The following is a 25,392-nucleotide window of genomic DNA, read 5'->3' as shown; positions in this document are numbered from 1 at the left end:
AGTCCTTTAAAAAAAAAATATTCCTCTAAATAAATAATGAAAAACAAAATATAAACTATTAATAATTTGTTGTATAATACACACACAACAGCAAAAGTGAATATCGGGCAATAATTGATGGTCCCCTTTAAACTTTTTTTTTTTTCGGCACCTGAAACCTAAATAGAAATTTGTTAAAGAATATATCAACAAAATTGTCTATTTTGTGTATATTATTTTGGCAGGAAAAGATAAAAAAAATAAAAAAAATATTGATGATTTGTTTTATATTTTATCTTAATTGCTTAAATGATAAAGAAAAAATGTTAAAAATTGTCAATTTATAAAAAATACAATTTTCTTTAAGTTTGAGAATTTGGATAGTTACCTGTTTTAAAAGGAATCCACATTCCTACTAAGAAGGATTTAAAAGGAGAATCCAAATTCTCCTAACATCTGATTCTCTGGTGTGATTTTCTGAAAATTTAAAAATATTATCTTGAATCAAACGCCACATAAGCAATATTGTTAAAAAAAAAAAAAAAATTATAAACATTATTTAGGGAGAGAGTGAGTGAGGAGTATTAGCGTACAGTAGACGGTAGTGGCGTATAGGTATTGGCCGGTCTACTCACATCTACAACGATGAGTGGGGATGGGACGGGAGGAGTTTGACCTTGATTCTCTCTCACTTTGCACACTTTCCCAAATCTCAACAAAATTTTACAAAACCAAAAACGGTTAATAGAATCGAACAGAGACAGAAATCCAGTAGTTGGAGATTATTAGATTTGGTTCGAACAGACAAAAAAAAAAAAAAATGCCATCTCAAATGATCCTACCCATAACAAACCACCACCCTTCACATTCCTTATTGGAAAAACCAAATTCAACGTCTGATGATGATCCAATAACAACAACAACAAATAGTCTTCTTTTTGAGGATGAGAAAACCATTTCCATTAAGCCCCTTCTCCCTCGGACCTTAAGCTACACAAATACTACTACTACTACTACTTCCACCACCTACTACCAGCAGCGCCGCCGCCGGATCGCCAGTGAAAACTCTTTGTCTTCGCTCTCCTCTTCTGCCCCCGACCGCCGCAACTCCTTCGGCCACAACGTTGGCCATGCCGCCGCCGAGACCTTCTTGATCACCCGTTTGAGTTTGAAGCTCCTGAGATACCTTGGGTACAATCTTGCTTTATTTTATTTTTTGTTTATTGGCATTGGAATTGGCTGTTGATTGCTTGGTTGTTTCAGCTTTTATTGGATTTAATGTGGAAAAGTTGAATTCCTGTTCATATAGGTTGTCTTTGAAGGTTGATTTCTTAAGTAAGAAGTTTAAGATCTATCTCAGAGAGAGCTTATTTGAATACATTTAGCTGGAGGAAATGGAGGGAAAATTAAATGATGCCAGCCGTTAAAAGAGAGTGTATATTATGTTTGTTGATCTGGATGGTTTTTTCTTTCAAAAAAAAAAAAAAAGGTTTCTAGGTAATAAGATGTGTCGGTGCTGTATTAGGTAGATTTTGGTCACTACTGCTAATGAGTTGGTTTGAGAAATGGATGGATCCATCCTTTTGGAAAAAAATTTTGTGTACCTTAAACTTTTGAATGAGAAAGGCAGGGGATCTAGTTAACTCTTTGTTTCCCCTCCATATACTTGTTACTTGTTTTGAGAGTTTAAGGTTTTGACTGTACCTTCAAATTTCATATAGCTGGGACTGTTGATGTCATAGATTGGAAGTGCGGCTAATTTCTTGCCAACCCTAAAAGTTATGTTTGCCAGTTCTGGTATCAATGGCGGTTTTATAAATTTTGCAGGCAGGTAGTTTATTTTCATCTATAATTATTTTATTTTTCAGGACAGATGGTAGTCCACTTTAAAAGGGTTTGTTGTATTTGATTGCAGAGATTAAAGATGTGTTGTGTTCTTTTTATTGAATTCAAGGGGAAGGGGGGGAGGGGGTGGGGCAAGGGATGAGCCGTGTTATCGAAATTGAAGATTCATTTGAGATGTGTTAGATGAGTCCTAACTAATTACATGTGCTACAACCTAATTGAGCACATGACTGATTATTGGGGCCTTCCCACATGCAAAGGGGAATTTTGGCTAGGCTTTGGCTTGGTCTTGGAATGAATCAAGGCATCTTGCTAAAAGAGTGCTAATTGGCACCTTCAGACATCCAATCAGGACTTTAGAGTGTCGATTGGAGCTCTCTGTTTCTTGATTGGGCACTTGGGCTGACTGGATTGTTTTCACTTCATTTTGGGCTGCTGGCTTTTGTTTGGGCTTCTGATGAATAACCTTTTGATTGTGGATAATTTTATTAAGAGGAATGTTTGTCATGGTCAAATGGTGTTGTATGTGCAAGTGTAGCTATGAAACTGTGGATTGTCTATTGTTACATTGCTTATTTGCTAATGCTCTGTGGTCCTTTGTATTTTCTGTTATGGGATTCAGTGTCTGGTGCCAAGTAAAGTGATTGATATCTACTTTTAATGGAATTGGAAAAGGGTTATTGGTTCTCATAACAATAGTCTTATTTGCAATGTGAATACTCATTGCATTATGTGGACAATTTGGAGAACTTTAGCTAGAACTTTTGGTGCTAAAACTAAGGTTGTAATTGTTTCCATCCTTGAGTTTAAGTAATTTCTAAATATGAATGGGTGAAGTTAGCTAAATTACATTTGAGGAATGATCAAATGGGAATTTCAGATGGCTAAGCCATTTTGTTCTATTGTGCTTTTGCCATTGACCATACCAAAACCTCTTAGTCTAATTGGAATATTCATTAAAGTCAAAGATGAATCCTTCACATCTTGAATCTTTGTTGTTCCCTGCCCTAAAAAATTACAATTGATTCCAATGTGGGAGGAACTCCGGTGACTATTGTGTGTGTGTGAGAGGCCTGGCTACCTTGGATTAGTCACAAAATTTGTGGTTTTTACTCTGTTGTTATGGGAGGTTCCATTTTCTTTTTCGTCGAGTCCAAGACTTTTGAATTCTTTGTTGAGGAGGGAGTTACTTATTATATGTTACGCATTTTTGAGAGAAATTGGATTCTTTTTGATTAGTTTTCATGGGCAAAGAGAGTGCAAAGCATTTGCTAGCTATTGTGGAGAATCTCATGTCCAATGTAACTACTGATAATTTTGCATGAACCTTCAGAGATGGTGATAAAGTATTTATTCTGCAACTAGGTTCCAATGCACATGGCAGTTTTTTAATGATCTCGGAACTTATCCATGGCTGTTAGAAAGGCTTTATCGTGGTGCCAGAAGGTAAATTGGGTAGCAGGTGGAGAGGGTTTGGATTTCATCTACGAAAAGCCATTGCTCCTGATATGCTAGCCATCAAACAACCATAATCTGTCCTGAAACCGATAGGGGAGAAGTCCAAATTTTTTCTGTTGGCAACGATGGAGGGTGATTAGAGAGATGGTGGTGGTAGCAAGAAAGGAAAGCAGTTTATGCCAAATTTTCAAAATTCAAACAAATCAAACTTGCACAATCATAGCCATGATACTCGCTATTTGAATGCTGGGAAGGAAAAAGCGATGTCTGAGGCTATATTTATGTTTGAGATTAAAGATATCGTTGGTAGTGGCACTGAATCTCATGCAAACATCTCATTTAACGTTGGATGTTTGCATGAGATTGGATCATGGACCAAATGGTGGGTGGGAAGTTAAGTGGTCCAAAGTCCAAGAAGTGGGCCTAGTTGTAAAGCCCAAGGGAAAAAAGTTTTAAAAAGGTTGTTAAGCCTATAGCTCCCTTCAAACCAAAGCCTAAACTCCACACATCTATCCCCAATCCCATATTAGTCTGGCGGCCTAAACCAAAACAAATCCACCCTTTTTCTTTTCCATCCGGTGAGACCCAAAACCCAGGGATCTCTTTGCCTTCGATTTTAGCAAGTTCTGAGTGAGGTACTAAAAGTTGCAATGCAGTGGTTGCCGAGCCGAAGCATCCTCAAGCTGGTCTTTGTAGCTCTTTGATGCTAGCCTAGTCGATGAGCTCTTTGATGATGTCGATATTGAGTTTCTCGGCTTCAATGGGGCTGATACTAAGTCTCTTAGCTATGATGAGGCCGATGAGTTAGCAATCACCTCTAATGGTGAAGATAACTTGCAGCGAGACATTCGATTGATACTTCTGGAACATTCCAGCAATGTTATCAAGAAATGGGGGAATTTAGAGCAATGGATGCTTGAATTGCGAAATGGAAGGAGAGTGGCGGTTCCGATTCAGATTTCTCTACCACCGAGTAAAGTCACACAGGTTTTGGAAGAGCAAAATCAGTTGGCCTTGGTTCCATTGAAGTCTTTAGACTCTTTGGGGGTGTCATCAACTCAATTTGATGGGGATGAAGTACTTTTGGAGGATTGGGTTTCGGATACCTATTCGGAGGCTGCTAAGCTACCTAACCAAAGGGGTTTATCGCCTCTAGCGGTGGAACCACTGGCCTTTTCTCTACCCTTGGCCACGGAAGGACAGGAAGTTGTGGGTGTGGAGAGTCCAGTGAGGAAAGAATCTTACTTTGAGTGGTTCTAAAGTAGATTCAACAGGTTTGATAACTTCTTAGGCATGTCCTTAAAAGGTTTGGAAAATCAAGCGACCAATTTTTTGTTAGCTGTTGAGGCTGAATTACACCAAAGGGTTGCTTTGGAAAAAAAAAGCACGTGACTCGAACAGTTTAGGAGTGAAAGGTATAAGAGAGTTGAAGGGCTGTTCAGTTTTATTAATTATGGTTCTACTTCAACTAGGCGTAGTGGTATTAATAGGGAGTGGGCTTTATCTATTTCTAAATGAATTTGAAGATACTTTCCTAGAATGTCAAAGGATTGAATGTGGTTTAGAAGAGGCTTCAGATTTGTAATTTGTTGCGTACCTGGAGGCCTAATATTGTATGTTTGTAGGAGACTAAACTCGAATGGATTACTAGAGGTATTGTTCGAAGTATATGGAGTTGTCCATATGCGGATTGGCTGTACTTGGGTTCTGAAGGTGCTTTTGGAGGTATTGTTCTGATGTGGGATCGAAGGGTGGTGGAAAAAGTGGAGGAAGCAGTGGGCTTTTACAGGTGTATAGGGGCCAAATTTGAACAAGAGGCGTAGGAAAATGTGGGAGGGGCTGATTAGTTGGTGGGATTTGCCATGGTGTCTAGGAGGTGACTTCAATATAATCTGCTTCCCATCAGAAAGATTAGGGGCTGCAAGTTGCACTTGGGCTATGTATGGATTTTTTTGATTTTATCTCTCTCCATGGGCTAATGGATATACCTATGGAAGGGGGCCTTTATACTTGGTCCAACACTTCCTCCACTTCTAGAATAGATCGGTTTCTTTTCTCTCCGCTCTTGACGGATCACTTCACTCGGTTTTTCCAAAAAAGGTTGTCCAGAGTACTTTCAGACCACTTCCCAATTCTGTCGGAGGGGGGGAGTCATCAGAGAGGTAGAACTCCTTTTTGTTTTGAAAATATGTGGTTGAGGGTGGAGAATTTTCTTGATAAAGTGAAGGCTTGGTGGGCATCTTATTTGTTCCAAGGCAATCCTAGTTTTATACTAGCTAAGAAGTTGCAGCTTTGAAGTTGGATCTAAAAAAGTGGAACGAAGTGGAGTTTGGCAATGTCACTTTCAAGGAACAGCAACTCTAGAACAAATTGAATGATTTAAATGTTAGAGAGGAGACTCATCCTTTAACAGTTGAGGAAAAGTTAAAACAAGCTAATCTCTATACCGATATTGAAAAGCTCACTCTTTTAGAAGAGATTAGTTGGAGGCAGAAGTCTAGGGTACTACACTAGAGGGAGGGGGATGCAAATACCAAAATTTTCCATAGACTGACTAATTCCAATAGAAGAAATAATGGTATTGAGAGCCTTATGGTTGATGGAATCTTGTCTTCTGATCAAGGTATGATTGCTGATTGTTTTACTAAATTCTTTATGAATTTATACTATGAGCAGCAAGTTGATCAACCATTTCTAGAAGTCTTGGTATTTCCAAGGATATTTGGTGATAATGCAGATAGGCTAGATAGACCTTTTGAGGAGGCAGAAAATTTTGAGGTCATATAGAATTTTAATGGTGATAAATCGCCTGGACCAAATGGGTTTCCAATGGCTTTTTTCTAAGCTTGCTGGGGAATTCTCAAACCTGATTTTATGGCTGTTTTTCACCATTTTTTTGCTAAAGGTTAGTTTGAGAAGAATTTGAATGCAACATTCATCAGCCTCATCCCTAAAAAAAAATGCAGCAATTGAAGTCAAGGATTTTCGCTCCATTAGTCTTGTTGGGGGGGAAGGGGTTTATAAAATCATTGCTAAGGTCTTAGTCACCAGACTTCGCACAGTCATGGAAGATATAATTTTAGCTTCACAGAATGCTTTTGTGCAGAACAAGCAGATTCTTGACCATGTACTTATTGCTAATGAATGCTTTGATAGTAGATTGAAAATTGGTTTGCCAAGGCTACTTTGCAAATTAGATGTTGAGAAGACCTTTGATCATGTAAACTGGGGATTTCTTATGTAGTTGCTAGAACGGCGGCGGTGGATTTTCTTCTGTATATCTACAGTTCACTTCTCTATTCTAATAAATAGCTCTCCTTGTGGGTTTTTTGAGGGTTTCAGGGGGTTGAGACAAGGTGACCTATTGTCCCCTTTGCTATTTGTCTTGGTTATGGAAGCCATTGGGAGAATGTTGGATAAAGCTGTCCATGATGGTCACATGTCAGGCTTTGGTGTGGGTTGTTTAGAGGGATGATCTTTGGCGATGTCTCGTCTTCTCTTTGCAGACGACACTTTAAGTTTTTGTGATGCTGATCTGGATCAGGTTTTGTTTCTCAATATGATCCTCATTTGGTTTGAGGCGGTCTATGGTCTGAAGATAAATTTGGGCAAGTTAGAGTTGGTTCCTGTTGGTATGGTGCATAATTTGGACTTATTGTTGAATGTCCTTGGCTGTAAACAAGGTACTCCTCCAATGAAGTATTTGGGTCTTCCTTTGGGAGCTAAATTCAAGAATAAGACAATATGAAATCCAATTCTGGAGAAGATAGAACAGAGACTAGCAGGATGGAAATGTTTGTACTTATCCAAGGGAGGTAGAGTCACTTTAATTAAAAGCACTCTATCTAATTTATCCACTTATTTTCTATCTTTATTTCCTATTCCTGTAGCTGTGGCTAACCGAATTGAGAAATTTTAGAGGAATTTCTTATGGGGTGGCATTGGAGACGAACCAAAATTCCATTTGGTTAAATGGGCTACTATTTGCACTCCCATTGCTTCGGAGATTGGGGATAAGGAAGGTAAGACTTTTTAATGAAGCTTTGCTTGGGAAGTGGCTGCGGAGATTTAGGATGGAGAGGGCTGCCCTTTGGAGGCAAGTGATAGAGGTGAAATATGGCTTTGAATGGGGTGGTTGGTGTACTAGGCCTGTTAATGGTCAATGTGGTGTTGGCTTGTGGAAAAATATTAGTCGGGGGTGGTCTTTTTTTTCTCGCCACATTCTATATGATATTGGGAATGGATCTAGGGTGAAATTTTGTCAAGATCGTTGGTGTGGTGAGACATCTCTTACAGTCAGCTATTTTGAATTGTTTAGATTTTGCTGAGACAAGGAGGTTAGTGTGATTGAGCTTATTAATTTTGATAATAGAGTCCTGTATTGGGATGTAAGTTTCTTTAGGGGTGTGCATGCTTGGGAATCAGAGGCATTGGCTGGTTTCATGGACACCATATATGGCGCTTCGGTGAAAGGGTTTGGTGAGGATAAGATGTGTTGGAAACCTGATAGAGAGAAGGGCTTTATGGTTAAGGATTATTATAGTATCTTAGTGGGCTTTAATAACGATTGCTTTCCTTGGAAAAGTATTTGAAACAAAAGATTCCTTCTCGAGTAGTTTTCTTTGTTTGGACTGCCGCTTTAGGGAAGTGCATAACAATTGATAATTTACGAAAAAAGAAGGTTTGGATATTGGGTTGGTGCTACATGTGCAAGTGTAGTGGTGAATAGGTTGATCATCTTTTTCTTCATTGTCCAATTGCAATGGATTTGTGGGCTATGGTGTTCAGTTCGTTTGGAGTGAGTTGGGTTATGTCGCAATCTGTAGTGGGGCTTCTAGCATGTTGGCAAGGTAGATTTGGTCGTCATCAAAATGGGTATATATGGTTGATTGTTCCCCATTGCTTATTGTGGTGTATTTGGAGGGAGAGAAATAGTAGGTGCTTTGAAGATAAGAAGAGATCCATATCAGATTTGAAGTTATTTTTCTTTAGAACTTTAATGGATTGGTTGGCTGCTTTGTGGAACCAATCATTTTTATCTTTTCTTGATTTCTTAGATTCTTGTAATTTTTATTGTTGATTGTTTGACCCCTTGTACACTCCCTGTGTACTAGGGTGTTCTCCTTTTTTATATCAATAAACTTATTACTTATCAAAAAAAAAAAAAATGTGGACAATTTTGAGAGAGTTGAATAATCAAACTTTTGAAGGTGTTGAGAGATTTGCAATTGAGATTTAAATTTTTTTTTTTTTTTTCAAAATATGATTTGCTGGATAGCATTTAATTCCTAATTAGATTTGGTAGATCTCTTAATTAGATTTTTTTTAGGAGGCTTTAGTATTTGAGTTCTCCTTTTTTCAGATTTTTTATTTATTACTTATAACTTTTTTTTACTGGTAAGTTACATATGCACCCTATGGGTCTTGAACTTATGACCTCATGCTCCATGTAAAACTTAGAAGTGGAGGAGCTGCTTGATGATCTATAGCTCATTGGCAAGAAATTAAATCCTCTCTCTAGAACAGAACAGAAAAGTAAAGAAAAAAAAAAAATGCATCTCAAATCCTACGCATATCCAACCACTCTTCACATTCCTCATTGGAACAACCAACAATTCTCAGCCTTGCCTTCCTCAATGTTGGTCAAGGGAGTGTATGATCCAACAACAACCATTCTTCTTCTTTCTTCATTGTCGCGGATGATAAAACCATTTCCATTAAGCCCATCTTACTTGGACATTAACCTCACCACCCAAACCACCAACACTAATTCCAGCTCCAGCACCTACTACCAGCAGCACCAGTGCCAGATCGCCAGTGAAAACTCACCGTATTCACTTTCTGCTGGCAGTGACTGCCACCAGTCCTTTGACCACAATGTTGGGCATGCTGTGGCTGAAACGATTTTGGTCATCTGTTTGAGTTTGAAGCTTTTGAGATACCTTGGGTACAATCTTCTAATTTCTTTGATTTGGTTGTTTCTAGTTTCTCACCATTACTTTGTTTTGTTATGGGATTGATTGCTCTCAAGGATACAGTTTTGTGATGTCTTTTGTATTTCAAGTGTTGTGGTTCCAAATAATTTTTCAGGTAACCATGGATGGAAAAAAAATTATAGTACTTCGTTCTTCTTTTTCCTCCCAAAAAAAAATACTGTACATCTTGAAGAATTTGTCATTTATTGGCATTGGTATTGGCTGTAATTGCATCTAAGGCAAACAAGAAGTAGCCTTTATATGTAAATATGTGAGGGAAGATTGATCATGAAGGTGTGAACATGTAGTGAGTACACAATTGACACCGCACATTTGAAGTAGGTCTCTAAGAGGGATAGGAAAGGTGGAAAGAATATTGATAACGTTAGATGCCTTTCTTGTATTTGGAATTCGAATCCTCATTGCATTATGTGGACAAGTGAATAGAGTTGAATTTGTCCTGTGATTGACTGATAGCTTGTGATTCCTTCTTAGATTTATAGATCTCTTAAACCTTAGATTGTAGTTCTTAGCAGGCTCTAATATTTGAGTTCTCCTTTCTTCAGGAAAATTCTTTATTACTAGTCAATTTTTTTTTGTCTGTGTAAGTTACACATGCACTCATTGGATCTTGAGCCAATGACCTCACTCTCTACCTAGAAGTTGTAAGTGTTGGAGGTGCTAGTATAGCTCACTGGAAAAAAAAATGTATGAAGTAGGCAATTGATACTACACATATGAAGTAGGCTTTCTAAGAGGGATAAGAGAGGTTGAAAGAAAATTTAGTAAGTTATAAAGAAGAGACAGTAGAAAATCTATTATGTGTGGCTTTTAATGTGTAGGTCAGTTAATCATCCCAATCACATATACATACTGAAGTAGTTTCAACTCTAATTTATGATATTTGAAGTTATCCTGGATTTTGAAATTTCAATTATGTATGCTGTAATGTTTGTTTGAGATGCTTTTCTGGACTATCCAAATTGTTAGATGCTGCTAATCACTTAAAGTTTATTCAGGGTAGGTTACAAATGGATTACAAGATTTCTGGCCCTTAGTTGTTATTCCTTTCTACTTTTCCCAGGTTTTTTTCAAGGTCTGTAACATTTATAATTCTGTTGCAAAAGTTCCATGCATACTCTACAGTATAAACATTGTACATATAATTGGTCATATACATAGGGTTGACCTATATATATATTTGGCAAACCTTTGGTACAGTTCATTAGGTGTTGTGCCTTAGGTTCCTTAATTAAATTCAACAAAGTGGTTGCATTGGCCAATAAACAATGGTTGAATTTAGTTATCCTTGGGGAAGATAGCAATGATTATGCTGCATTGGATAATGCAATTAGATGGTTAAATTTAAATGGGAAAGCTAAGGCACAGTACCTAAGAAACTGTATTGATTTGCCCATATATATATTTACATGCTTATGACAAATTGTAGGCCTGCACTACAAGGCACTTAGCAGAGCTGATCTATGCTTGTCCTCTCTAGTGGAGCATAACTACTCTGCTTGTCTTTCGCAGTTGGATATTACTATTTCTTCTCTAGTCAGGTCCGCAGAAGCATAGTTTATGGTGATCAACCGAGGAATAGGTAATTTAAAAATGAACTGGGCTGATTTATTGTGCATTTCGGTGCAATGAATTTTTTACACCCTGTTTATTTATTTATTTTGATAAGTAAGAATGGTATATATATGAAAAGGCTACTCGATGCATAAAAAGCACATAGCACACCAAGAAATACAAAAAAGAACAAAAGGCTGAAAGAAACCAAACAACAAATTAATTACAAAAGAGAAGAAAGCTAAGAAAAGAAGGGAGAGAATCACTAGACGTGAGTTCCCAAGCCCTAGACCAATCGAAAAGAGTTCTACTAAAAGGAGCAAGCATTTGATCTCCAGAATTATCCAAGTCCTCAAACGTTCGCCGATTCTGCTCCTTCCAAAGACACCAAAATAAACACAATACGACTAAATTCTAGATGTTAGATGAATGCTTCCCCAACCAATTTCACCAGCCAAAGAGTAAGTCTGAATTGCTCTAGGTATGACCCATGCAATGCCAAAAGAAGTAAAAACAAAACTCCACAACCGATGAGCTACCTCACAATAAAGAAGTAAGTGATCCACCGTCTCCTCACACCGATGACACATAATACACCAATCCACAAAATCAAAACCCCTTAGATTTTGTTCCAAGCTACAGACCAAAAAAAAAAAAAATGACATATGCTTAGCCTTAACTTTTTAAATACCTTTCCAAGAAAAGACAAGAGAGGGGTACCTCGCAACTTGTTATAAAACTACTGGATGTTAAAATCCCCATTAAGCTTCAACTTCCACCTCATCCGATCTCTAACTTCCATGGAGGGATTAATTGCCCCCAAAATACGAATAAAGTTCACCCCTTCATCCATCTCTCAATCATTAAAGTCCCGGTTGAAACAAATATTCCAACTTCTTCTCTCCCCCACCCCCATCCTTGTCAATGAATAGTCTATAGAAGCCTCCTTGTTAGTAGCAATAACATATAGCCTCGGGAAAGCCAGCTGAAAAGGCACCATGCCGCCTAACTTACCAAAATCTCACTCTATTCTCCATTCCAACAACAAACTGAGTATTTTTTCTAAAATCTTCCCAGCCCATGCGAATACCTCTCCATAAACCACACCCATGAGCTCTCCTACCCAACTTAGAGGTTCATCCCCCCACTCTTCTCCAAACTTTGAAGCTACCACCCTCCTCCAAAGCCAAGTCTCCTTGAGTCTCCTCATTTCCAAACTGCCAAAGCCATTTCCCTAATAAAGCCTTATTAAAAGTAGTTAGTTTCCTTATACCTAAACCACCGTTTGCCATAGGCGCGCATACTTTATCCCATCCTACCAAATGAGTTTTGCTATCCCCTCACAAAAAGTCCCTATGCAACTTTTCAATCATGTTAGCCACGTTTAGGAATGGTGAACAACGATAGAAAATAAGTAGAAAGACTAGATAACGTGCTCTTAAGCAACGTCAATCTCCTCCCCCCCCCTTAGATAAATATAGCTTCTTCCACCCAGCTAACTTTCGCTCAATTTTTTCCAGAATAAGATTCCATATTGAAGGGGATTTATGAGAGGCCCCCAACGACATGCCAAGATAAGACATAGGCATAGTTCTAACCTATCACCCTCCACTCTCTTCAGCATCCTACTAAAACTCTCTTCAGCATCCTACTTAAGACTTCCATTATAATAAAAAACAACATAGGAGATAGCGGATCCCCTTGTCGTAATCCGCTAGAACTACAAAAGAAATCAGCTGGAGACCCATTGATCAATATAGAGAATTTGAACCCTGGATATACAAGTACGAATCCACTTACACCACTTCTCCCCATAGCCCATTCTCTTCAACAAATACAGAAGAGCCTCCTAATTCACATGATCGTAAGCTTTCTCAATATCAAGTTTGCAGATAGCCCTTGGAACCCTACTCTTCACTCGGCTATCAACACATTCATTCGCAATAAGAATTGAATCAAGGATCTGTCTCCCGCCCACAAAACTATTATGATTCTCAGAGATCAACTGATCTAAAACCACTCTCAAACGATTTTCCAAAACCATAGCCCTGATTTTATACACACTCCCCACCAAGCTGATAGGCCGAAAATCTCTTATATTAGAAGCGTCATTCTTTTTGGGAATTAAAGCAATGAAAGTAGCATTAAGAGATTTCTCAAACTTGCAATGTTGAAAAAACTCTTCAAAGACGGCTAAGACGTCTTTCTCCACTACTCCCCAACAATGATGATAAAAAGCCATAGTAAAACCATTCGGACCTGGGGCTTTGTCCCCCTCCAAGTCTAACAACCTGAAAAATCTCCTCTCTCTCAAACTTCCTTTCAAGCCAAATCTTTTCATATCACCAATACAGTCAAACTCCAAACCTTCCACAGAAGGCCTCCACCCCTCAGGCTCCTAATACAAAGTTTTATAAAAATGTACTACCTGAGCAGCTACCTCTGATTCCTCCTCATAAACCACCACATCCACCTCTAAAAATCTCAGATGATTATACCTTCTGTGAGAATTAGCCATCTTATGGAAGAATTTGGTGTTATTATCTTCTTCCTTGATACATAACATTCTATATTTTTGTCTCCACCTGGGACCACAAATCTGCCCTATGACATTGCTCCCCATTAGTAAGACCAAAATCCCCTTCCTTAGCATCTAATTTTTTTAACTTCTCTAGTAATTGTTTCTTATGACGATCTACATTACCAAACTCTTGACGATTCCACTGCACAATGTCCTCTTTCAAGGGCTTTAATTTTTTGGCAAGCACAAAACTAGGTGTTCCTACAAAAGAATGTTGATTCCACCAGGTGCAATGCACTGTTTCTAGCCTTTGTAAAAGAGCAATGCACCGTTTCTCATGTTTGGTCATGGACAGCTCAACCAATTTACTGAAACCAGGAATATTGTGTTTTCACCTATGAAGCACGGGTGCGTTTCGGGATTCACCAATTTACTGAAACCAGGAATATTGTGTTTTCACCTATGAAGCACGGGTGCGGGAGCGGGTGCGGGACTCGGCAATTTTTGAAAAAGTAGGGTGCGGGTGCGGCGATTAAAAAATTATTAAAAATATTTTTATTTATATTTTTAATATATTGCTAAACATACATTTTTCACATTATATAAATATATACCAAATTTAAGAACAATGGTAAATAATAACTAGAATACAGAGAATAGGAGAGAGCCTAGCTGAAGAGTGAAAGTAGAGAGTGGGAGAGAGGCTCAAGAAAAATGAAGAGGGAGAGGGTTGGGTCTTGGTTTTTTTCCAAACGGTGCATTTGCACCTCTTCTTTTTTTATTTTTTTTTTTTTTTTTTTTTTTTTTTTTTTTTTTTTTTTTTTTCCAAGCCATAAGCACCTGTTGTTGTTGTTTTTTTGAATTTCGCCGGTATCGGCCGATTTTGGCCGGACCGATTCGGGACGAATCGGCGCGAATCGGCCCGATTTCGCGCGCGTCGGCCCGAATCGGCGCAGTATCGGCGCGAATCGCGCCGAAAAAAATGATTTTTTATTGCCGGACGCGGCATGGACGTGCAGGCAGCGGCGTCGCCTGCGCGTCGCCGTGTCCGGCCACGTCCGACGCGGGTGCGGCGGCCCAAACGCCGCACCCGTGCTTCATAGGTTTTCACCCATCCAGAATTATCCATCTTAGCCTCAAGACTCAATACCTCAGTGACCTCCAATTCTGCCAAAGTTGTCGATCCATTCGGAGCTATAATCATCATAGGAACACTATCTAGACATTCTTCCCTCTCACCAAAACCCACAGAAAAATCAACTTCATCTTCCACAAGCATGACCTCCCCAGAAAGGCTAAGTACCTCCTTACTAGCAAAGGAGTTCACCTCCCCACCCGATACTCCCAAGCTCATTGACCCAGCTTGCAAAAACCCCAAAAAAAGATTGGATAAAGATTGTCCAACCCATCGTGGCACATATTCGAGAATCATCGACCTCATAACTTCTGAAACCAACCCACATGACAACATCTTGGAACCAAAAATACTATCCCCTTTATAACCGAAGCTAAAAACCAAATTCTAAAGCTTCTTGGGGCAGCGAGATACTCCTACCGACGAAGCCCAAGCTGGGTGAGTAACCAATTCTCCATCCACATCGGACTGCATCGCCTCTACCAATGATACCACGCGCGGTTGAGAGACCGAGAGGCACTCTTTTGCTACATCGCTCCCCAACATCACCACACGTGTTTGAGAGACCGTGGACTTCTCTCCAAACCCATCAGGCTTATTTGGGAATGGCCCTAAAGAGGTATTAGAACACTCCCCAGCCTCAAATCTACCTGGGCTTGTGAACATCGGGCTTAAGTTAGAAGCAGAAAGGTCTTCTAACTATTTTGGGCCCAGGCCCAAACCCACCTTTTCATTACACATAGCTTGTTCTGTGGAAGCCCGTGTCACCCATTTAAATGAGTTCTTTCCACATTTGGAGTTATCCCAATAAGGGTGCGGCTTGTGTCCGGGGAAATTTATCACTGGACACGTTGGATTGCGGACACTTGTCCACTCTTAGACACGTGTCCAAATCTTGACGTGTCCAGTGATAACTTTCACTGGACACAAGCCCTTCCCTCCTAATAAACCCTTCTCTTCTCATTCTTAGCCACCTCCACAATTAATCCCTTCCCAATCCAACATGAATCCTTCAAATCACGCCCCTTACCAGTATCAGTTTTATTTGAATTCAAACTAAAACTTAATGGAGATCTTTTTTTATCTTGCATCGGTAATTTCTCTCCTGAATTAACACCCACATTAATGCTCCGCTCTCTCCCCTCCCCTCCCCTCATGGTTGTCGTACTAGGCTGACCCACCTGACCATCCACCACCAGATTCCGAGATTGTTTGATAGACACTGCCGTCATCTCCCTTGTCCGATTCTGCTGCTTGTCCACCATCTCCTCCTCTATTATATCTTTCCCTATCTCCTTGGTTTTATAGAACGACTGAATAACACCTTTAGTCTGCCCAGGACCCTTCACTGTCTCGACAAAAGACCAAGAAGGGTGAAACATTAAATTGCGTTTCTGTGTCTAAGGGATAAACTTTGCATGGCCTGAATCGCCCAAAGCATATTGATTGGGTTCTAACATCTTTCTCAACTCTAGGCCAAAGACCTTCCAACCATTTTTTGCTTTCCCTTTAGGGATTAGGACAAACCTCTGGAGCCCACCAACTTTGAGTTCTGACGCTGACAGGAACTGACCAAAAGAGTTTGATCCCCATTGCAAGGTGTAAGCACTATTCGCCTTCCCTAATCGTGAAAAATTGTTTGGGATTTAATCCAACCACCGTGTGTTCAATATCTTTAATCAACCATAATGCTGCACTTTTGCCCATAAGCACTGATTTCATGAAGTATTTGCCCTGTTCAAAAATACATAACGCAAAGAAGTTTCCTCCTTCCTCCACCACTAACTGAAAAAGCTTCGATTCAATGAAAAATTGTGAATCCCGCCCTTAGTGATCAAAAAGAAAAATGATAGAGGAAAAACAATATCTGACTAATCTGAGGTAGCCGGGCCTCTTCCCTCAAGCCAAAAATCTCAAATGCCCACTGTCATATTGAATATGAACTAATATGGTATCACATTGAAAGGTTTTTCAAAACAGTAAAGAGGCATAAACTTCCTGGAAAAAATCTAAAAAATCCTTCCTTCTCCACAATTCCCCAAAATGTTGGAAATATGCCATGGCCCTGTTTAATTTTATGGATTTCATGACAACTGTTTAAATTTTGTTCTGCAGGCTGGATCTGTATCTCCCCAAAAATAATGATGGTCCAAAGCCAGTCATTGCATTTGTAACTGGTGGCGCCTGGATTATTGGGTGAGGGTTGTTTTTGCTGATAGTTGATATTTGTACTTGAAATGGGAAGTCTAATAAAATCATAATAATAATACTAGTAACAGAAGAATATTTTTTTTTAAAAAGTTTTGGGCATGTAGAAGCAACAGATAGAGTCATACAATAAAACTTCAAATGTGACTGATATTGTACTTAAAAAGATAATTGATAAATAATAGCTTAAGCAGAAGATGAAAAAAATAATAGTAATGAGTACAGTAGATAGTACTAATATCAGAAACATTTGAGTTGTAGGTTAGATATCAGAATCTAATTTTGGTTTATTATTCATTCAATTACAAAAATTGGATCTAAGTTGATTAAAGGGTTGTCTTTTCAGATTTTGTTGATTTCTCTATTTTACATTCTTTTTTTGTGCGTCATATGCATACTTCTCCATGTCCTCAATGTGTTTTCAGACTTCTTTTTGTTTTTTCATCTTTTTGGATGCAGTTACAAAGCATGGGGTTGTCTTTTAGGACAGCAATTATCAGAAAGAGACATTTTAGTGGCATGCATAGATTACAGGTGATATGATTTACTTTAAGCAACAGCATACTGTTGTACATAATAAATCTCATCTCATATTCTCATCTTGCCAATGAAAACCATGTTCTGGATGAAGTTATCTTATGAATCTATTGAGATTTGGGATTGTGTGTGATACTATCTTTATATGATATCAATCTGAAAAGTTGTAAAATTCTATTGCCTCTTAGGGTTATTAATTGTTCATAATCTGTTGCTAATGTTACAAATAATAAATTATTATCTCATCTCATCTCATCTTACAAATCTTTGAAAGAGAGTTGTATTTGAAAGACAATTATATCAAGATAATTTACTACTTTTTCTCACCACCTTGACCCATGTTTTGAAGGCCTGTTTTTGGGTCCTTGTAGCACCTTGTACCATAATTCAATTACTCCATACCTGCATTTTTTTGTTTCTGTTGCACAGAATCACCTTTTAGACAGTATTATTCTTTATTATTAGCACTAATACGTGGCACCAGTACAAATATTAAATTAAGGTATCAATTTTTTTAATAATGATTCTCAGTAACTTACTCTATTTTTTGATGGTACCACAATTTGTTCTACATACTTCAATGCGTTGAACTACTTCTACAAGTTTGCAGGTAAGATATCCATCCTCTGATGTTTGTGCAGTATCTAACTCTGGCCTCCCAGACATCTTATATTGGTTGATGATTGCCACTCATGTCTTAGCATCCTTTCAGTAACCCATATTTTGAATTCTTTTGTAACCTGACAACCTCTAATCTTCATTATAATAAAATGATCTTTTTGTAATTCACATTGCAATAGGAACTACTCCATGTGTATCCGCAATAAATAATTATTTTTAAGAGACCTGCTTAAGGTCAGCAGAAGCGGCAGGTCGCAGGTTCAAGTATGAGAACCAACCTCTCCAAAACAAATTTTGGGTAGTGCTACCTACCAATCACCTATCCCAAAGTCCAAAAAAGTGAGAGTTTTGTGCACTGGGTATGACTTGCTTAGGGTCAGACTTACTGAATTTGAAAGGAAAAAGAAATAAAGGGTCGATGTGCTTTCTGAATGGAAAGAATATTATGATATATTGGGACCATCCTTGTTTCCTTGTGATGATGGTGTAGCCTGCACATTGCACTTCCCCTATATGTGTTCAAATGCTATACAAGGCACCAATTGACTGATTTTTAACTTGCAGTTTCTATTGTTTTGTTCTTATCTGTTTATAGAAGTAGCTTTTGAAATTTTAAAATTTATCATTCTGTCTCATAATATGAGGCATGATTTTGTATATTCGTTTCATGGACAAGGACAAGTAATATGCCTGCATGATCATCTACTTGCCTGCATGATCATCTTTAGATCTTAGTTAAAAATCCAAAAAATTACTTGTATGATACTTAAAGGGTAGCTTCACACATTACATGATTACTTCATTTGCTATTGTGATCATGGATGTAGCTTTGAAGAAGCCCAGATTTAATTTACATGAGGTTGATCCTCTATGTGGGTGAATTCTTTGCAAGTGTATAACATGTATACACTTGTAATACTACTTTGTACTAGTATGCATCTTAATTGAAAACTCATGCAGGAATTTCCCTCAGGGAACCATGAGTGATATGGTAAAGGATGCTTCTCAAGGTATCTCATTTGTGTGCAACAATATTGCTGAATATGGAGGCGATCCTGATAGGTAATAATCACTTCACATTTTTTATACATCTAAGCATGACTCCTGTATTTGGGCAAGAGAGAGGGTTGGGGGGGGGATGGGGAGTGGCGGTTGCTAATAGATATGTTCTGCTCATGCTTTGTTTATGCAGGATTTATCTAATGGGACAATCAGCTGGTGCCCATATTGCTGCTTGCACCCTCGTGGAGCAGGCAATTAATGAAGCTGGTGAAGGAGAGAGCACTTCTTGGAGTGTTTCCCAGATAAAGGCTTATTTTGGATTATCTGGAGGGTGGGTTTCTATTTCAGATTTTTTTGAACTTTGCGGAACTCTTTCCTGTGTTTCAAGCACAGTAATCCAAGTAGATGCTTCTTGTTAGAATAATGGTAAATATATCATTTCCTAACATTTTGAACAAGATGGTATTAAAGAAGGTGGTCTGAGTTCAAATTTAGGCTCCACTCTACATCCTGACATCTAAAAATTCCATGCCTTGGGTCCCACTTATTGAGGGAAAACTAGGCTCACATGTGAGGGACAGTTTTTGGAATACTGGTTAGGTGATTCAATTCATCATATCCTATTAGCTTAAACTTTGTGAATAAGTGGTAGCATATTACTTCAAATGATTTGGCATTTTCTCTTGAATTGATCCCAAAGGATTATCAACCAGTTGGCCAGTAGGTAATAATTGGTTTATTTTAATGTTAGAATATCTCACTTGGAGATTTTCTCTAACGATTCTTTGAATGTTGGGTTGATATAACCAGTAAAAAGCTCTAAAACAAACAAGATAACTATCGAAATAGTTAAAAATATGGCCTAGTTTTAATGTGGGACCTAATTGGCTCAGTTCATAGTCTACTTAGTTATTATTGAGTCTAGTATTAAGTCTGCTCAAGTCTGAAAGTTGCTGGTTCAGTTTTAATTAGCTTATACTTAAGTAGGGGTAATTTAATTATTTCCAGATTTTTTGGAATGGGCTGCATCAGAGATCCATGAGTCTTATTTTAAGTTTTGGTCCTTTTGGAATCCTCTTTTGTTTTGTTTTGTTTTTTTAATCTTTTCCTAGTTAGTTTAATAGTTCTTTGTTTTTGTTTGGAATTCCAAATATTTGTTGGAAAATAATTAGTAGTAGCTTATATAAAGAATTTTATTGGGTTCTTCCTAAGTATGATAGAGGGTTTGTCTTATTTTTCCACCCTCATTAAATTCACTGTTTTAACACCAAACAACCATCTCCTTTAAGATTCGATCTTTTTATGACCTAACCATCTCTAAATCCTTAAACGGTAAACCCTATTCAAGAATCCTTCCAGAGCCTATCAATTCATCAAAAAAAGAAAAAGAAAAATAATCCTTCAAGAACCCATCAAGAAACCTCATTTAGTGCTGAGTTTAGTAAAGGTCCTGCATCAAATTAGTATCATCGCTTTCCACTGCTTCTGTCCTGCTTGGTTCTTGTAGTGATTGCATGCAGTATTCAAATGTGAATTTTATATCATCAGATCATTCTGGCCTAGTTTTAATTTTTTTTTTCTTCTGAAGCGTTTCTTCTGAAGTATAAGGATTAGATCAGAACCGCAGATGTTTTTATATGTGATGAAAATTTTATTCAAATTGAAATGAATTAATGCATATGATGATCATAATGCATTGTCTTCCTCTCTGCAAGTTACAATCCAATATTCCAAAAAGCAATGAAACCCGAAAAGGAATCACAGTGTCAATTTCCCAAAGGTTGATATCAGAAATGCATAATTTGACTGTGATCTTGGGGTGTTAGGGTGAATTAACATGGTTGACTTTGTCTTTCCCCAAGCTTAGCCTCAAGCTTTATAGTGCCACTATGTTTTAACAATAGTTTCTAGTTTGTTGGTATACAATTATAAGTGACGTAAGTTGTTGGAGTTTATAATTGAAAAAAAAAAATTGATATGCTTATACTTAAATCATTTAAACGTGGGTATACTTTTTTAATTACCAGTTAGCAAAAAGCACAGAAATAAATAGTGGTCTTGTTCTAGTTATGAAATCATTCTTGGCATTTTCACCTGTTGTTTTTTTCAAGCATTTTCTACCTTATTTTTCTTGTATTTGCAAATAAAAGATGCATTCATCTTACATTCCTTGTATCGTTGACAAACAGGTACAATTTGTTTAAACTAGTAGACTATTTCCATAGTCGAGGCCTGTACCGTTCCATCTTTTTAAGGTACCTTCCCTCTTCTTTGAATTGATCACTTGAATTTTTTTTTTCTTTTTTTCACTTATTGAGTTATTGTTGGAGATGAAATATTTTTTTGGTTAATACCTTAATCTTTACAAGTCACTTTTTTGATCTGATTGCTTGAAAATGTCATACAGCATAATGGAAGGAGAAAAATCCCTGGAACGATTCTCTCCTGAAGTAGTGGTCCAGAACCCAAACATTAGAAATGCTGTTTCCCTCTTACCACCGATTATTTTATTTCATGGTACTGCAGATTATTCCATACCTTCCGATGCCAGGTATGAGTCTGGTCTGGATTGAACTCCATAATTTCCATTAATTACTATTAAATCAAATATTGCATGAGGTTCATTGGAGTTTTTTAGATAAATTTTTATAACTGGTATTCTTGTTTCTAAGTAACATAAATAAGCAGTTTTGCTAACTGTAGTGTTAATTTCCACTTACATCTTTCAATGTAATATATATATATATATATAAGGAGTTCATTGGTGTTATTTGTGTATTTTGCATATGCATAGATACACTTACAAAGATATATCTGAACCATAGGTTTGAAGCTTCATATATATTATATGGCCTTTTTGGTTTTAATTTCTATTGTTGATTTTGAAGTGGTTATTGCATTTTTGGGTAAATTTTCACTTACATCTTTCTAGTTCACTGTAGGTGCCATTGTGAGTGTACGATAGAGAGAGATTGGTGAGGGTATGCTTGGATTTTGTGGGGGGTTTGGTCAATTAAGTTTGTGTGTGATTGAGGAGAATGGGTGTGATGACCCAAGAAAAAACACTAGCCATATTTATGATATATCCTAAAAGGAGTAGTCTAGTCACAATTGAGACCCCTTGTTGGTGTTTATAAAATCTAGATCAATCGAGAATATGCCTGATGTAGGAGTCAGCACACACCCACACAACATAAATCAATATCAAAATCAATCCGGGGCATCACAATGGGTCTTTGGCTGGTAATGGATAGGTTCTTGTTGGTTTTGCATGTGAGTGGTGTTGGGGTTTGGTCAAGGTTTTTTAGGGTCGTCTATAGACATAGCAAATAGGTCGGGTCAGGTTCTAGTCGACCCATATTTCTTCACATGATTTTTTTTTTTAAAATAAAAGATGGATTTAAAAACATGTGCCTATATTATCTTAGAGATAAGCATTGTATCTAAACTTTAGAAGACAAATAGAAAAAAGAAAAAAAATTCTCACTCATCATTGCAAAGCCTACGACATGTACATAATACAAGCACTCTTTACCAATGAAGACCATCACATCTTATCAAATTCCAAAATATTACATATAAAATCACTATTTGAAATCTGAAGGGATCTGGCTCCCAATTCTAGCACCAATTTTTTTTTTTTTTTTTTTTTTCTTTCTTGTTGATAGGTTAGAAAAAGTATTATTAAAGGACAACTTAATACAAAAAACATGAAGCAGCCTAAGATTACAAAAATAAAAATAAAAACGAAAACTACATACAATAAAGAAGAAAATTTACAAACATTGGGAGAGATTCACTAGATGTGAGTCCCCAAACCCAAGACCAATCAAACAAGGTGCCATCAAAGGAGGCAAGCAGCTGATTTTCTAAACTCTCCACATCCTCAAAAGTATGATTATTGCACTCCCTCTAAATACACCACATCAAACATAACGAAATTAAATTCCAAATGCTACTTAATCAATATCTTGCACTATGTTACCCAATCATAAACTTTTGTATCTAGCAATGTCATACTCACCTAGATTCTGAATGGTAGCAAAAAGACATAATGTATGCAGCAATTTGAGTGAGCAGTGAACTACAAATCAGTTTTACATGATAAAACAATGCAACCACCACAGTAGGCCTTCTAAAATTACCTAATTGAGATACCAAGTTTGTAGTGCTTTTGTGCTCTAATTATCATCATCTTTTGTGCAGTAAGAGTTTTGCAGAAACTCTTCAAAGAGTTGGGGTAAAAGCTGAATCAATTTTGTTTGAAGGAAAAACTCACACTGATTTGTTTCTTCAGGTAAGGGGAAACTTAATTTGTTGCCTTTAGTTTGTTTTGTCAATATGTTGCTTTTGTGGATTGGAGAAACCTCTGGAGTTGTCATCTTTTTATGTCTCTCCTCATCTATCTTTGTCATGCATATTTAGACAATTGTGAAAAACAAACAGAAACTTGATCAATTTAGTTATATTTGTCGACTTGCCATTCAGGATCCAATGAGAGGTGGTAGAGATGAGATGTTTGAAGATTTAGTAGGTATCATTCATGCTGGTGATGCAGATGCCATTGCCAAAGATGCAGTCGCTCCTCCAAGAAGGCGCCTTGTACCTGAATTTATGTTGCAGTTGGCTCGAAGAGTTAGTCCATTTTAGCTATTTTTTATCCCTGAACTATTAAATGAAGAACCCATATTTTTGTTGATATGTACATATACTGCAGTGATTATTGTATTTGGGTTACTGCCTTTAGCATTCTCCCTCTCCCTTTTTTTTATTTGCAGTTGTTATGAGGTTTGTTCTTTTTCTTTATAATACTTATTGAGAGAAACAGCGTTTACACATTCATGGTTTTTTTAAAACTAAAAATTCAGTGGGATGTTTTAATGATATTAGTTGTTGTGGGTATTGGATCTCTGGAAGTTGCATGAGCGTATTTAAATTATGTGGTGCTTTAGTTAAAGAAAAAAGAAAAAAGAAAAAAGAAAAAAGAAAAAGAAAAAGAAAAGGTACTAATTCAGACTTATCATATATTACCATCTAGTTCTAACTGCATCAAAAACATTTTAGTATTGCATGGTATGCCTAAAATCGAGCAAAGTCTAAGATCTCATTGTGGATTATATGCACCGGTCCATCAAAGGGCTTTGTTGAATAAGAATGCCTTAGCATGGCAATATTTGGAGGTCATTACACAGAAGTAACCCGAAGTTGAAGATCGAAGGCCAAATCTTTGAACTGCATGAATCTGTTGATTGTAAAAAGGTAATTAGAAAGAGAACAGTATGGTGTCGACCGTAGGGACGGCTACAATGTTTAAGTCAATAAATGTTTTCCTTTTAATGGAAAGAAAGCCAACAGTTATTCTAATTATTCTCATGCACCTTGATCAATTTATAATGAGTTTTGATGACACTTTATGGTTATGGATGATAATTTTCATGAATATTTTGTTCGCATGCTTTAAAGTGAAGAACTTTGCATCCAATAACAATCAGTGGCTAGAAAGATAGACATGTACTAGGATCCGTGCATATGAGAAGAAGGAACACTCTTTCCAAATAACAATAATATTTTAACAATTTCGTTAGTTGATTGGTTTTGAAAGAATATGTGAAACTAGCAACTCGAGTTTCTAAAAATCGAGATTTAATTAGAACTCGAGTTTCTAAAGCTCGAGTTCAATGTTTTTGTCCTACCTTACCTGGACAAAATTTCCACATGGAGCCACGTAGAAATCAAGTTTATAAGACTCAAAATCTAAATTGCCACGTAGAACTCGAGTTTCTAAAGCATAAGACTCGAAATCTAAATTGCCACGTAGAACTCGAGTTTCTAAAGCTCGAAATCTGCATTATAAAAACAAATCCATACCACTTCAAACGGCTCATTACAAAATCCTCAAAGTTCAAACACTGAGTACTCGAACACCCTTTCGCTCCGCCCTTTGAAACTCACTCTTAAACTCACTCACTCACTCATTCATAAAGCAGATTCGTAGCCCAGTGCTGAAGCAAAATCGTAGCCCATTGTCACGAAAGTAGTCTCTCAAGCAATCGTAGCTCATTGTCAAAGCTGTTCGTAGCCCACCGTGCCGAAGGTAGTCTCTCTTTCTTCTCAATACTTTGTCGTTTTTGCTTCTCAGATTCCTCTGTCTCTCTCTCTCTTTCTCCAATTTTAGATTTTGGAATTTCATAATGTGACCTAGGGTTTTTCGGATCTTTTTGGGTTTTTTTTTTTTGTGTTTTTTTTGTTGGTGTTCTGAGAATATGGTTATGTTTTGGCAATATGAAGGCAAAATAACATAAACAGTGAGTTGAATATATGACAAGTAAATAAATTCTTTTCTAATAACTTAAGTTTTTGGGATAATGGTAATTTTTCAGGGTGAAAAATAGATATTATATTAACAACCTCACTCAGATTCATGCAAACATTTTAAGACATCAGAGATGAATCAGCATAATTAGAAAATATGTGTTTATTACAGTATGATACCTAGCTTGAGCCTTACTGAATGAAAAGGCATTTTACCATGAAAC

The 25,392-nt window shown here is 37.3% G+C and overlaps 1 protein-coding gene across 2 annotated transcripts; it reads left to right on the top strand.

Annotated features, from left to right (window-relative positions):
• Positions 1-652: 652 nt before the first annotated feature.
• On the top strand, positions 653-23,767 carry LOC142628021 (isoprenylcysteine alpha-carbonyl methylesterase ICME-like). Of its 2 annotated transcripts, XM_075801952.1 has the most exons (11): positions 661-1,170; positions 10,277-10,353; positions 10,791-10,860; positions 16,604-16,684; positions 17,156-17,230; positions 18,815-18,916; positions 19,047-19,187; positions 21,046-21,111; positions 21,264-21,407; positions 23,063-23,153; positions 23,345-23,767. In XM_075801952.1, exons 1-11 carry the CDS (start codon positions 800-802, stop codon positions 23,504-23,506), a joined length of 1,380 nt encoding a protein of 459 aa, XP_075658067.1. In that variant the 5' UTR covers positions 661-799; the 3' UTR covers positions 23,507-23,767. The 2 variants fall into 2 exon arrangements, with proteins under 2 accessions (XP_075658068.1, XP_075658067.1); XM_075801953.1 differs by lacking the exons at positions 10,277-10,353; positions 10,791-10,860 and having other exon boundaries at positions 653-1,170.
• The last annotated feature ends 1,625 nt before the right edge of the window (positions 23,768-25,392 follow it).

Source organism: Castanea sativa, chromosome 3 (assembly GCF_040712315.1).
Source record: "Castanea sativa cultivar Marrone di Chiusa Pesio chromosome 3, ASM4071231v1".
Lineage (NCBI taxonomy): Eukaryota > Viridiplantae > Streptophyta > Magnoliopsida > Fagales > Fagaceae > Castanea > Castanea sativa.
Note: the sequence above shows the minus strand (reverse complement) of the source record. Positions and strands in the feature narration are given on the sequence as shown.